At 40.5% G+C, this 14,352-nt stretch overlaps 1 protein-coding gene across 2 annotated transcripts in view; it reads left to right on the forward strand.

Annotated features, from left to right (window-relative positions):
- Positions 1 to 13,687, forward strand: part of mapk8ip2 (mitogen-activated protein kinase 8 interacting protein 2) — a 43,272-nt gene extending 29,585 nt beyond the window's left edge. For both annotated transcript variants that reach the window (XM_033039964.1, XM_033039965.1), the window contains 4 exons: positions 1,285 to 1,404; positions 2,202 to 2,272; positions 4,182 to 4,280; positions 8,028 to 13,687. In XM_033039964.1, the coding sequence (XP_032895855.1) occupies positions 1,285 to 1,404; positions 2,202 to 2,272; positions 4,182 to 4,280; positions 8,028 to 8,100 (363 nt within the window). In that variant the 3' untranslated portion in view covers positions 8,101 to 13,687. The remainder of the gene's footprint in view (positions 1 to 1,284; positions 1,405 to 2,201; positions 2,273 to 4,181; positions 4,281 to 8,027) is intronic.
- The last annotated feature ends 665 nt before the right edge of the window (positions 13,688 to 14,352 follow it).

The following is a 14,352-nucleotide window of genomic DNA, read 5'->3' on the forward strand; positions in this document are numbered from 1 at the left end:
TATACAATTACAAGGTGCATAGGTAGAGTAGATAATCAGTCTTTTGTGCACTAAAACTAGAGGGCATAGATTTAAGTTGAAAGAGGGTAGATCTCTACAAGGTAATGCGTCAGACTCCTTTACTCCAGGGAAAACAATCCCAGCCTGTCAAATCTTTCCTGAAAACTCAAACTCTCCAGTTCTGTCAATATCCTTGTGAATCTCTTCTGCACTCTCCCAAGCTTAATCACATCTTTTCTATTATATGGCAAACACAACTGCATACAATACTGCAAGTGTTGTCTCACTAACATCAAGTACAACAGTAACTTGGCATCCCAGCTCAATGGATATCCCAACCAATGAAAGAACATGTGTCCTATGCTTTCGTCTAGCTTGCCAACCTATGTTGCCACTCTCTGGGTGCTGTGCACTTGTACCCATAGAGCTCTCTGTTCTGCATCACTTCCCAGGCCCTTGCAATAAACTGTAAATGCCCTGCCCTGGTTTAACTTCCCAAAATGCATTAGTTTGCATTTGTCTGAGTTAAAGTACTTTCTTTCCCAGTTCATCAAGATCCTGTTGGAACCTTGTGGAACTTTCTTCCTAGCATCATTCTATAGCACCAATTTTCATGTTGCCTGCAAATTACTTACATTCTCATCCAAATCTGAAATACACCCATCGACTGACACCCTTGATCTACTGCAACCAAGCTAATTTCTCTCTAGAGGCTATATGATCTACACTTCTGGACCAGTCAATGTGGGACATTGCCAAAGCCTTTGCTAAATTCCATATGGACAACATTAATTGCTTTGCTATTCTCAAACCTCTGGGTCACTTCTTCAAAAAAACAAATTTAAATCCGAAGACATTTGCACAGATACCTGGATAGGAAATGCTAAGAGAGATGCAGGCAAATGGTATTAGTGTAGATGTTCTACAGATCTTTCCCGTGTTTTATATTTTCAGGATAGTATTTGGATTTAACATCAAAACCAAGGGTTAATAAGAATCAAAACCAGGAATTAAGCTTGGTTAAGCTTGGCTTTATCATAATACGTTAGTATTAGGCTGCACCACATTGCATGATGCTGTGGACACTAAAACCAGAGTGTATATATATAATTCATTTCACTTGCACTTTATGTGCAATGTGAGGAATAAAACCGTATTGTATTGTAAGCTTATTCAGGATAATATTAGATTTTAGCATTGTCTGGGATAATAACTGGTTTAAAATTGCAATGAGCTAATACATACTGTAGATTTAATATTAGTTTCAACCTCATCACTTTGCAGATTGCTACCACTAGAAAGCTAACAGTTCACCTGCGACCTCCTGCAAGTTGTGACTTGGAGGTCAGCATTCAAGGAGTGAAGTTAACTATGAGTATGAATGAGTATGGATTGGAGGACAAGGTAAGACAATTAGTTTCTCTGATAAAGCACTCTTGTCTTTCTTTACATCTGTTAACCTACCTTCTTGTCTACCTATCTATAAATAGTCATAGTCAAACATCATGGAAACAGGGCCTATGGCCCAACTGATCCATGCCGACCTAGATGCCCCATCTAGACTACTAGATTTATCATTTTTATTTTTAAAATTTTAGCAAGTGCATTTTTTGGCTTTTAGACCTGAAACGTTAACTCTATTTCACTCTCGTCCCTAAAAATCTGTGACCTGCTGGTACCAGGATTCTCTGTGTTTATTTCAGAATTCAGCATCCGTTGTATTTAGTTGATGCATCCACAGTAAAATAGTTTATAAACATTTACATTCAATTGACTAGATTGGCCAGTTAAATGAGAAAAAAATGGATTCATACCTTGGCAAACATCATTATCCTCAACAAGAAAATGCCAAGCTGGTGTAGGAGAATTGTAACAAGCATTCAAGGCTTGGAATGATCCTAACTTCTACCTGCCCCCCACATATCTTTCAGTTGCAACAATAAGAGTGAATGAGTAATTGGAAATGGCAACTTTGGATTAATGCTGAATATTTCTCCTCCTGAATTCTATGCATCAAGGCTAAATCTGATGACCAAAATATTAAAGACACATTCCTTTTTGCTATATTCTGCTGAGTGGGGTGCATATCATCCATTGGTTTGACAGTAGACATTGATTGTATGTTTCATGATTGATATTAGTGGTGGGTTGGACAGATGTGGCAATGGGATTGTATTCTGAATTGTAACTTTTTCTCTCAGAGTGAAAGATGCAGCCATTTTTTCCAAATGAAGAATATTTCATTCTGTGGATGTCATCCTAAAAACAGCTGGTAAGAATCAAGGTTAATTTATTAATTCCAGATCTTACACTTGTTCATTTATTATGCACAATGCCACATCCTCTGACTCTTCTATTGCCATCAAACTGGCTCTTCTTTCTGAGTCTCAAACTTGTAATTTATTCTAATTTAAGGCTTTAGAAATATGAATGAATGAATATGTTTAATGGCCAAGTATTCACATACAAGGAATTTGCCTCGGTGCTCCGCCCGCAACTGACAACGACATACAGTGACAGTTAGGAATGACACATAAAACATTAAACATTAATAATAAAACATTATCGATTAAACATGTGAATTAAGTAAAATACCAGAGCAAAAAGGGGCTACAGTTTTTGGTTATTGAGTAGAGCAACTACTCGTGGAAAAAAAGTTGTTTTTATGTCTGGCTGTGGCAGCTTTGACAGTCCGAAGTCACCTTCCAGATGGAATTGATTCAAAGAGTTTGTGGCCAGCGCGAGAAGGGTCAGAGATGATCTTACCCGCTCGCTTCCTGGCCCTTGGAGGGAAGGTTGCAGCCAATAACCTTCTCAGCTGATCGGACGATTTGCTGCAGCCTCCGGATGTCGTGCTTGGTGGCTGAGCCAAACCAGACCATGATGGAGAAGGTGAGGACAGACTACGATGGCCCTATAGAATTGGACCATCATTGCCTGTGGCAGATTGTGCTTCCTCAGTTGCCGTAGGAAGTACATCCTCTGTTGTGCCTTTTTGACTGTGGATACTCACTGACTTAGAAAGACTGCAATGTTTTCCTCATTTAACAATCTATGCACTTGAAAGTATTTGAACACGAAAGATTATAAAAACCTATGGACCATCAAAAAGACTTCTGATTAGTGATTGGTCTTGCTATATACATTAGCTTGCCGTATATTAAAATCATTGATCATCTCACTTGAGCAGTTCAGAATCAAATGTTGAACCACTGAGGCTAGCATGAACCATTCTACATTTCATTCCCACTGATTTTACAGGTCCACAAAGAAAGATTTATAATATGGAAGCTCTTTTTTGTTTTTGATGTCCTCTTCACTCACTGTTGGGTCTTCTGTTTTTTTCAGATAACCACTGTCTCTTTACCAATATATCCATTTGTAATCCACATGCTAAACTTGACTGTTACATTTTTGTTTGTTTTTATTGTTTTTGATATTTTATTGGTTTAAAATTGACTGAGCTAGAAATGGGTTCAACATCAAATTATGTCTGAGAACTAACAAAAAACATATAGTTTAATAAGTTGGACGGCCATTCGTGACTCACTCCTCGGTGTGGAGTACCATTCACATCCTTAAGATGTTCCAAAGCACTTCAGAGCCAATTAAATACTTTTGAAATGCATTTAGTAGGAATCACAACTGCAAATTTTCAAACAACAAGCTCTTAGAACCAGCTGTGAAGTAATTGGATAATTAGATGCTCTGCCTTTTAATTGTTGATAATTGTGGGACAAATTTTGGCATCAGAACAAAGTTTTGGGTATGTGTTTATCTTCCTGTGTAAATCCCTGTCTTATAATTGCAAGTTATATTTCTGTTCCTTTTAATATATCCCTTTTAGCACTCCACTACATGCCTGAATGCATAGCTTCAACAGGGCTGCTCATTATCCCATAACCTCCAGCCTGCTTTTAGTATAATTCAGCCGGTAATCAGGCACTTTAGACTCCTGCTACTTTCAGCGTTGGTGTGTATTCAGATTAAAATTGGGGGTGATTATAAAATGGGCACCTGATCCAGGTGCCCAATGCAAGTTGTGCTAATTTGTCTATAATGAAAGATTATTTCCAGAATTCCTCTATTGTACAACCAGTAACATTGCAAAAAACACAATGCCATGTCTAAATTCTCTGTACTGTTGTTCTGTATCTTTCATTGTATTGCATCTCTTTCAGCTACTTTGGATTCATCACCAAACACCCAGTGGTGAATCGCTTTGCTTGTCACGTGTTTGTATCTGAGGAGACCATGCGTCGTGTTGCTGAGTGTATTGGGTAGGTGCCATATACAGTCACAGAAGTTGAGGTGGTGATGGGGTGTAGAAGGAAAACGAAAATAGGCGATTCTCCAAATTTAAAGTGTTATTGAAACTTCCTTGAGATTTTCCCTACCAAACCTCCTTAGCTTTTTAAAAATCCTGAAAATGTCTGCTCGTGTAAAACTGAAGCTTATGCCAATGGCACAGGTTATTCACCTGAGCAGAAATCTGCTTCCTCCAAGTGATTTTTATAATGGTGTGGGAAACTGCATGGACCTATGTCAGATCACTCCAAGAACACTTCATGTGAGAAAGCCAAATAGGCAGCTGAGCGGAAATTTGAATATTCCTGGTACATTTGGATTACAAGGGCACCAATGTCAAATTCCTATTTTTTGACTATAGCTCCACCTTCAACACCATAATTCCAACGAAACACATCTCCAAACACCTGGACCTAGGAGTCAGTACTCCATTCTGCAACTGGATCCTCAGCTTCCTGACCCATAGACCAATTTATTAAGAATAAGCAAAGAAGCATCCTGCACGATAGTTGTCAACACTGGTGCCTCGCAAGGATATATTGTCAGTCCCTTACTATAATCCCTATACATTCAAGACTTTTACAAGTTTGCAAACAACACCATCATAGTGAGTTGGATCTCAAACAATGATGAGACACAGTACAAGAAGAAGATTGAACATGGTGTTACGACAACAATCTCTCCCTTAATGTCATAAATCCAAAGGAACTAATATTTGACTTCAGGAAACTAGGTGATATGCACTGAAGCTGAAGTGGAGATGTTTGAGAGCTTCAAGTTCCTGGGCATAGATATCATCAATAATTTGTGCTATCCAATCACTTTGCTCCAGCCAAGAAAGCATACAAACACTTCTACTTCCTCGGGCGATTAAACAAATTTGTCATGTTTCCAATGCCTCATACCAATTTCTATAGATGCCCTGTAGAAAGCATCCTACTGGATGCATCACAACTTAGTGTGGCAACTGCTTTGCCCAAGACTGTAAGAAGTTGCAAAGAATGATGGATGCAGCCGAGTATATCAGACAAACCAAACTTCCCCTCCCCACCACCCCACCTTCAACACCTACTACACTTCAGGATGCCTTGGAAAAGCAGCCAACACGGAATATTTACATGGACAAGGATGCCATTCCCTCCTTCATGCTCCAGTCAGGCAGAAGATACAAAAGCTTGAAAATATGTGTCACCAGATTCAGAAATAGCTTCTTAAGTGTATTATTGTCATGTGTACCGAGGTACAGTGAAAGGCTTTGTTTTTCATGCTATCCAAAACATATCAGACATACCATACTTGAATACAATCAAAGATAGAAATAAAGTGCTGGAGTAAGTTAGCGTGTCAGGGAGCATCTCTTGAGAAAAAGGATGGGTGACGTTTTAGGTCGGGATCCTTTCGGAAGGGTCCTGACTTGAAACGTCACCCATCCTTTTTCTCCAGTGATGTTGCCTGACCCGCTGACTTACTCCAGCACTTTGTGTCTATCTTCAGTATATACCAGCACCTGGAGTTCCTTTCTACACATGAATACACCCCCCTTCCCTTCGAACTACGATCATCCCCCCACCTTTCCTCCAAACACACATCATCCTGCCACAGTGCCTTCCTCCATTCCTCTCCCCCACTCTGACCCCGGCCACTACCCTTGTCGGGATTTCATCATATCCCCTAACCTCCCTCTTTCTGATGCAGAACAGTCATTCCTCAGCAGAGGCCCTATTTTTATACCCCAAAGCCCACACCTCAACGAGTTCCGAACCTGCTATGATGTTGAGCTTTTCGTCTGCCACCTCCACATCCAGGCCTTTTTCTCGGTTAATGTATCCTCACCACTCAGTGACGACACCTTCTCCCATCTCCCAACAAACCAGAGATGCTGCCTGACCAGCACTTTGCGTGTTTTTTTCAAGTACAATGGATGGAACAAAAGTACGATATAGAGTCCAGAATATAGGTCTCAGCATGTAGCGCATCAGTTCCATAGAAAAAGTCTAATGTCTACAAAGGGGTAGAGGTGAATCAGACGGTACCCGAGCTTATGGAATGACCGTACAGAAGCCTAATAACAGAGAAGCTATTCTTGTCTGGTGGTGCACACTTTCAAGCTTCTATACCTTCTGCCAGATGTGAGCAAGAGGAGGAATGACTGAGATGGGATGATTTTGATTATATATTGGCTGTTCTTCCAAGGCAGTGTGAAGTGTAGATGGAGTCAATAGTGGGAAGTTTGCTCTGTATGGATTAGTGGGCTGCATCTACAATTCTCTGCAGTTTCTTGCAGTCTTGGGCAATGTTCCCAAACCAAACCATGATGCAACCTGGCAGTATGTTTTCTATGGTGCATCGGTAGACGTTTGTAAGAGTTGTTGGTGAGTTGCCAAATTTCCTCAGTCTCCTTAGGAAGCAGAGACGTTGGTGTGCCATCTTGGCTGTCACATCAATGTGGTTGGTACATGGAATGTTGGGCATAATAAAGCCAAGGAATTAGAAGTTCTCAACCTTTTGCACTTCGGCACCATTGATGCTGATTGGGGCATGTACTCCACCGTGCTTCCCGGTCAATAACTTGTTCCTTCATCTTGCTGAAGTTGAGGGAGACATTATTGTCCTTACACCATGTTACTAAGTCCTCAATCTCCTTCCTGTACTCCATCTCACCATTGTCCATGATTTGGCCCACCACAGCGATGTCATCTGCAAACTTGTAGAATACATCCTTATGGGCGACCTGCGTAGAGAATTATTGTGGAGGTGGTGTTGTCACCTATCCTCACTGATTGTGGTCTGTGGATCAGAAAGTTGAGGATCTAGAGGCAGAGGAGGATGCAGATTCCTAGGTCCAGGAGGTTGGAGATGAGTTTGGATGGAATTATAATGTTGAAAGCAGAGTTCCAGTCGATAAACAAGAGTCTAACGCATGTCCTTGTGGTCTAGGTGTTCCAGATATAAGTTTAGGGCCAGGGCAATGTGGTGGACCAGTTGTGATGATAAGCAAACTTATGGATCAAGGCCGGCTATGAGGCTGGAGTTAATGTGTGCCATCACCAGTCTGTCTTTCCTGCTGTTATCAGACTACTGAACAATCCATTTTAGCATCAAAACCAATAGCAAGGAGGGTTAGATTTGTAATTAGAGGGGAGTTAAAGAAAATAGGTACCTCGATAAACAAATGTGCCGTAACTAGCTAGGCTTCTCAGTGAAGGTTTCAAAGTACATCTGGATGGACATGATGAACCGAATAGTGTTTCCATGCCACAAATACCTTGTGATTCTTTCAGAAGTGCTAAAAGTACTTGAGAAAAGTATAGTAGATGATTGAAATTATCTTCTGATGACAGTAATCATTGATGACTGGAGCTGTGGCCTGTAATCATACCGAGCAACCTGGCTCAATGTATGGTCTTTGGTTGCTGTAGGTGGTGGCCATTGTGTTACTAAAATTTATCTTGTTCCCCTGGAGCTGGGGAACAACAGAGAAACTAAAATCTTTGGGCATTTGGTTAATGCTGATTACAATCTACTTCTGGAACACCCTGTGAGTCTTTGTTTGGTTAGTGAGCATGGACACACTCATCAGTGCATGAGAAGCGACACTCGGAAGGGATACTGCAATGGACTGTTCGTGGCCATGGAACTGTGCAGCCTGCAGGAGGGGTTGGGGAAACAAAACAATATATATTGTACTTACTAATATGACACTTATTTCTTCTCTACAGCCAAGCTTTTCAGGAATACTATCAGGAACACCTGGAGTACGCCTGCCCAACAGAAGACATTTATCTGGAGTAAGGGTTTGACAGCTCTTGCATTGATACTTGACATTTTCCGAGGACCTGAGCTCAACTGTGAGCTGTATCCCTGCTCCCTGTATATAAAGAAAATTAAACAAACTCCAATCAAACTAAGAGAATCCTTGTAAAAGTACATGGTACTTTGGACCCCTTGTGAGTTTTTGCATTAACTCTGAAAAGCCTATCATATCAAACCTGTGTTTGCTGCACAAATCCATTCCATATCCATTCCATATCCATATCCATATGAATATCCAACTCTAGTCTTAATATCCTTCTCGTGCTGTTGTTCTAGATTGCTTCATAATCATCTTGACACCAAAATAAACAGGTACAGTTCAGAAAGAATGCGAGCCAATGTAGCCAATGGGAGCAACATAGAGTGGAGAATGCCACATGTGCTGGGCATTTAACTGGCCATTTCAGCTCTAATATACTTTAGCCTGACAATTATTTTCCTTGTATCTGATGTCATTAAATCCCCTAATTTACAACTGTCCCAACATAGATTGGGTAGAGATAATATCAGCATGATTTATGTACATTATGTTATGTGTTTTTAATATTAATCGGTGCTACTCAGAAGTGTGCAGCAGATGGACTCTGCTTGGCAGGATGTAGAGTTTTTTGGCCTCAAACCAGCAAAAAGCTTTCTTTGTTGTAGAGTGAACTATGACTTTGCTATAGACCAGTTATATGTACTTCTGGGGCAATTGCTTTGCTTCATTCAAACCATTAACTAACCCCCCCCCCCCCCCCCCTCCTCTCACTCAACCATCCTCATTCTTGTCTCACTTAAAATGAACAGATTTGGCCCAGAACGCAGACAGGTTTGTCAGACATAAGTTATCTCAATGTTAACAGGAGAAGTGATGGCACTCCAATTAAAAAAAAAAAAAAGGATACTGGTTACATTTGTTTCTACAACAGTGGAGGTGATTTTGAAAGGACTGCTTGGAGCAATCCCACTGTTAGGGTCACTCACCCATAGTAACGGCTCCAGTTTTCTGGACCACCACAGTCCAGTTGCACCAATCCATTGCTCTGCAATCTCATCTGCCTTGCGTGAAATGGGCTCTGCTCATTGCTGAGGATGATCTGTATGACGTGCATGGTTTTTAAAAGCTGCATGAAATCAATTCAAAGCTCGCTTCTTGCCCACTGCCAAGGGGAAACTAGAAGTCCAAAATTCTGGCGCAGAGTGACTCAGTCCTTTAGATTCACAGTATATCCACAGAGAGGGAGAGAGAGAGAGAGCATGAAGTACTTTAAACTAATTTGCTGCTCTAATTTTATCCAGCTGTTGTAGTCCATCTTTAGCCAAGTACACACTCCCTAGTTACTCGCGTATATCAACTCGATCAACTATCGGTTTAACAATAATTGCATGATAAATGTTGACAGGAACAGTGCCTTTTAAATGCCCTTAAAGATGATGCCCAACTGGAGCTGGGGGTATACTGTACCGACCCAGCACTCAGTGCAAGGGGCAAATCAGTTGTGGTCGTGAGGAGTAATGTCAGTTGTAACTTATATACATTGTTTGTTTGATATTAGCAGTCGTCTCAGGTTCTCCTTGTGCACCTTCATTGATGTGGGATATTAACTGATGTAATTATAGAGTGCTGGAGAGACTGGTAAATGGACAGGAAAAGGAATTCTGACATTACCATCTCACAGGCATCTTGTAGCATGGTGTCAGAGTTGCCAGAGAAAAAGCCTAAAGGGTGCTGGAACTAGATTCTTTAGAGCATCACATTGGCATTATAACTCATTATTTATCAGCTGCTGCCCAGTAGGCAATCATCCATTCAGTAGCAGAGATGAGCCTACATTTTCTCTGGTTGGGGAAGGGTTAAGGCTAGATTAGGAGGAGGGGGGGGGGGGGTGAAATGAGGACAAGTTAGCCGAGTATGAGAAACACCAAAATTGCCTCCTGGAGCCAGAGGCACGAATTTAAGGGCCTCTTTCCTTACAGCAACTTGAATCAATCGGCACAGTTTCTGGTGCAATAGTAATTAACCAGCATGCATTAGATCACATCCCATTGATGCCATTTCTGTGTCACTGACTAAGTGGGCCTCCACGATACATCCTTCAGGCCTCACAAGGGTTGTTTGGGTTAAAGGGAAAGGGAAGTCTGTGTTTCCTCCTGATTGATGGGTAAAGTACAAGTGTTGAAGCAGTTAGATGTCTGAGATACATGATCCCTATAGGACAGAATGCTCACAATAATATTCCCACGTTTGAAATCACTGGCATTGAAACACCAACCTGGTGCACAGCAAGTGTGCCTGCAGAATGCAATTTCTTTGGGGAAGGTGATAAGAGCCTAAATGGAACATCTGAAACAAAGGGGGGGTCTTCAAAAACAAACCTCTACTTTCAATAATGATATATATTCCTTACTTGTGTTTTACCCAACTGCAATAAGTCTTGGGACCGCAGTGATCCCTTCAGTGCATAGAGAAACAATCACACTGCAGGAGAGGTAGAGGAGCATGTCAGGATGCTCAATCTAAGGTTCCAATTTATAGGCAGTCGGGTAGATATGTTAGCTTCTTCTTTCAACTGTTCTCTCTATTCCCTTTCCACAAGGGCAAATGTGTTGAAAGGCAGGGCATAAGTGGATGGTTCCAGGTTGTGATGGTCTTATGATGTGTGTTAGGATGTGTGTTAGATTTCCATATGAGATAATTAGCAATTTACGAAACAGAAGTCCTCCTGTATATAGAACAATAAATATTTAGAATAATCTATCTGATTATTTAAACAAATATTATTTAAATTATAATTGCTATCTATTATGTGAGAGTTAATTTCACAAAAGGATAAAGTTTAAGGACATAGAGGAACTATATTTATTGAGTTTGGGTACCAGAAGGAGGGCTTTAGTGGGAACATAGTGGGATACTATACAGGTAGAATGATGGGTATCATTAGGAAGTAATAGTACTAGAGAGATGAACTTCAGTAGACAGTTGGGGTATTTAACAGATAGGATCAATAGCAGATATAGGATCTGTGTAGGATTTCATGTAGAGAATAAATGTATCAGAGAGAATTGATCTCAAATGTAGAATTTCAGTACCAGCAGAGTTGGCTGTGATGGGAATAGAAAAGGCGAGGGGTTGACTTTGATAAGAGAGAGAGGGTCCTGGAGAAAAATACTTTGGTAGGAGCATTAGAATGCCAGCAGTACATGTTTTGATGGGAAAGCATGGTAGTCAGACCAATAGGCTTTGATGAGCAAATTAAGGAACCAAATGGAAAGACTTTGAAGAAACGATTAAAGTTTTGATTGGAGAGACATAGTACTGAAGGATTGGCCTTTGTCATGGAACAGTTAGGGAACTGGAAGGAAAGCATCCAATGGGTGCCACAAGGATAGGTTCTTACGAGTAACTGCAATAGAATTTTATTTCTTTTATGGGAGACCTTAGGATACCATGGAATCCACTTTGGGAATTTGTTTCTTAGAGGAATGAGCTTGAGTGGTAGCATTAGACTAGTTGATGGTTTTCAGTTGAAAAAAGTATAGCAGAGGTTTTAACATTGATCTGAGAATTGACGTGCTACGGAAAACGGTTTCACAGGGTGGAAGGAATAAATAATGAAATGTCTATTTTCAAGACAATTTATGAAGTGAGAATACTGGACAAATGGGTCTCTGTGGGAAATTTAAGGGTCTTGGTCTGAATGCAAAATGAAGAAAAAAATAGGTGAGTTATACAAGGATAGAGGGCAATGAATGGACGCTCCAAAAGATAGAGACTCCACTCATTGTCTTGCATTTCTCAACAGTTGCTTAGATGAAATATGGAGACAATACAAAAGCTATGCTCGATATGAATCAGTTGGATCTGCCTTACAATGTTAACTTGCATCATGAATTAGCAATTGACTCCGACCATTCCTGTTGCTAGAGAGAGTGTTGATCGACACCCCATAATCTTGGTAGTGACCACTCATGATCTCAGTGACCCTAGGCCAGGGAGGAGAACGTCATATTTCTATGTTTTCTCCTGAACCATGGATCTTTGGTTAGAACAATATCCCAATCAGCTCTCAACCTGAATTTTCTACCGTCACGGTCTACCCAGGTTCACATGGTATTGAGTGTGATACCAAAAGGTATTTGATCCCCTTAAATCCCACATCTGCGAGAAGAATTAAGTATTTTGTTAGGGGGAGAAATTCATGAGAATTAGTGGCGATTCTGACAATAAATAATTCTGTCAGAAAATTAGTGCAATCAATTCACCAACCTGTCCAAAGCATCTATAAGTCGAGGCATATTCAAAACATGAAATTCTAGCTGCACTAATCCAGCTGTGGTCAGAGTTGCAATACAGTTTTAGGCCTCCATGTAAAAATTACACAAAGTTTTAAGAACTCCCTTGTCCATACCTCTAGTAAAGCTAAAATTGTGTCCCAAATGAGCATCCTCCAGAACCACAAAATTCTTCACTCATTACAAAATATATACATTATGAAATGCATAGGTAGGTGGTCATAGTCTTTTGCCAGGATAGAAATGTCCAATACTAGAAGGTATAGGTTTAAAGTGAAAATGGGAACATTTAAAGGAGTCTTATGATGCAAATGTTTACAATGTGTAGGTAACTGTAATGCGCTGCCAGGGGAGGTAATGGAAGCAGATACAATAGCAACGTTTAAGAGGCATCAAGACAGGCGTATAAACAGGCAGGAAAAGATAGGATATAATGCAGACAAATGTGCATTTTAATTTAGCATCTTCATTAGCACAAACATTGTAGGTCAAAGGCCTGTTCCTGTGTTGTATACTTCTACGTTTTATTACCATCATCCCTGCTTATTGGAAATAGTACTTCACAGTGCTCTCTGGCACTGACCTGTACCAATCTGTTAGCAAGTGACATAGCTGGCGGTTTCTGACTACCAGGTAATAGTTGACAAATTAACAGTAACCAAATATCACAATTCTCATCCCTTTCAGATGAAATGACTGGAAGTGAAATGATTTCCCAGAATCAATCAGCCACATAGTTTCTTGATCTCAGTTTGTCTTTAATCTTGTGGTTCATCAAATAGATTGAAAGACCAACATGTGAATGACAGCTTACTCCAACCTCCATTGGTTCCCAGTCACCCTAGCTTAGTTACAATTCTCTGCAATGGTTTCAAACCCATGGGGGTTTGAGTGTTGAGAGGGAGCCCAGTTAAACTATAGGCAATATTGCACGACATGGCTTTGACCACAAGGTCTGTAAAGTGATCTGAAACGCCTAAACAGCTTCTAGTGAACAACACACCGCAGTTAACAACGTTTCCACCTGTCTAGACCTTCAGATTAATATCTCCTGGAAATATCAGGTGCAGGCATCGAGCCCTGGATTATGCTAGTTATTAAACTGGTTGCCTGTATGTTAGCTGCATTTACCTGTATGTAATGTTGGATTATGCTAACCATTCATTCTATACTAAACACATCAATATGTAACAGATTAAGGTAATTTATCATCTAATTGTATCAATGAGAAACTGATCACAAAGCCTTGTCATGTTTTTGAGCATATGATTAAAAAACTGTTGAACTTCCATGTGTTTTCTCTGACAATTGTAGGAAGATTGAATGGCGTCTGTTCAAACAGAGAAGCAGTTAATCACTCCAAAGACATACTGGGTTGAGATTAATTGGCTTGGTGTAAAAACAAAGTTAAAAAATTGTCCCTCGTGTGTGTGTGTGTAGGGAATTTGTGGGGATTGCTGGTCGGTGTGGACTTGGTGAGCTGAAGGGCCTGTTTCCGCACAGTATCTCTAAAACTAAAAACTAAAGTGTGAGGAATTTAGCTGAATTTAGTTGGACCAACAAGGTGCTCCTTCATAACTTCTTCAGTCAAATACTTTAACAAAGATGAAGAACAGTTACTCCATCATTTTGTGTCTATCTTCGGTGTAAACCAGCATCTGCAGTTCCTTCGTACACGTTATTGTAATGCTTGTTGCATGCATATAGACTCATTTATTACTCTGTGCGGGTGGGAGACACTTCCGATACTCTTCTATCCCTTCCTGAGCTTTCTGCCCTGTTAATTTTTGTGTCCTTCTTAACTTTTCTTATACTCTCTTTCCCTTTAACTCCATCCTTATATCTCCAGTTCATCTCCTCCCCCCCACTATTTAGTTTGAACCCACCTGTGCAGCAGTGGCAAACCTGCCTGACACTATGCCGATCCCCCTCCTGTTAAGATGCAAACTGTACCCT

This window comes from Amblyraja radiata, chromosome 21 (genome assembly GCF_010909765.2).
Source record: "Amblyraja radiata isolate CabotCenter1 chromosome 21, sAmbRad1.1.pri, whole genome shotgun sequence".
NCBI lineage: Eukaryota > Metazoa > Chordata > Chondrichthyes > Rajiformes > Rajidae > Amblyraja > Amblyraja radiata.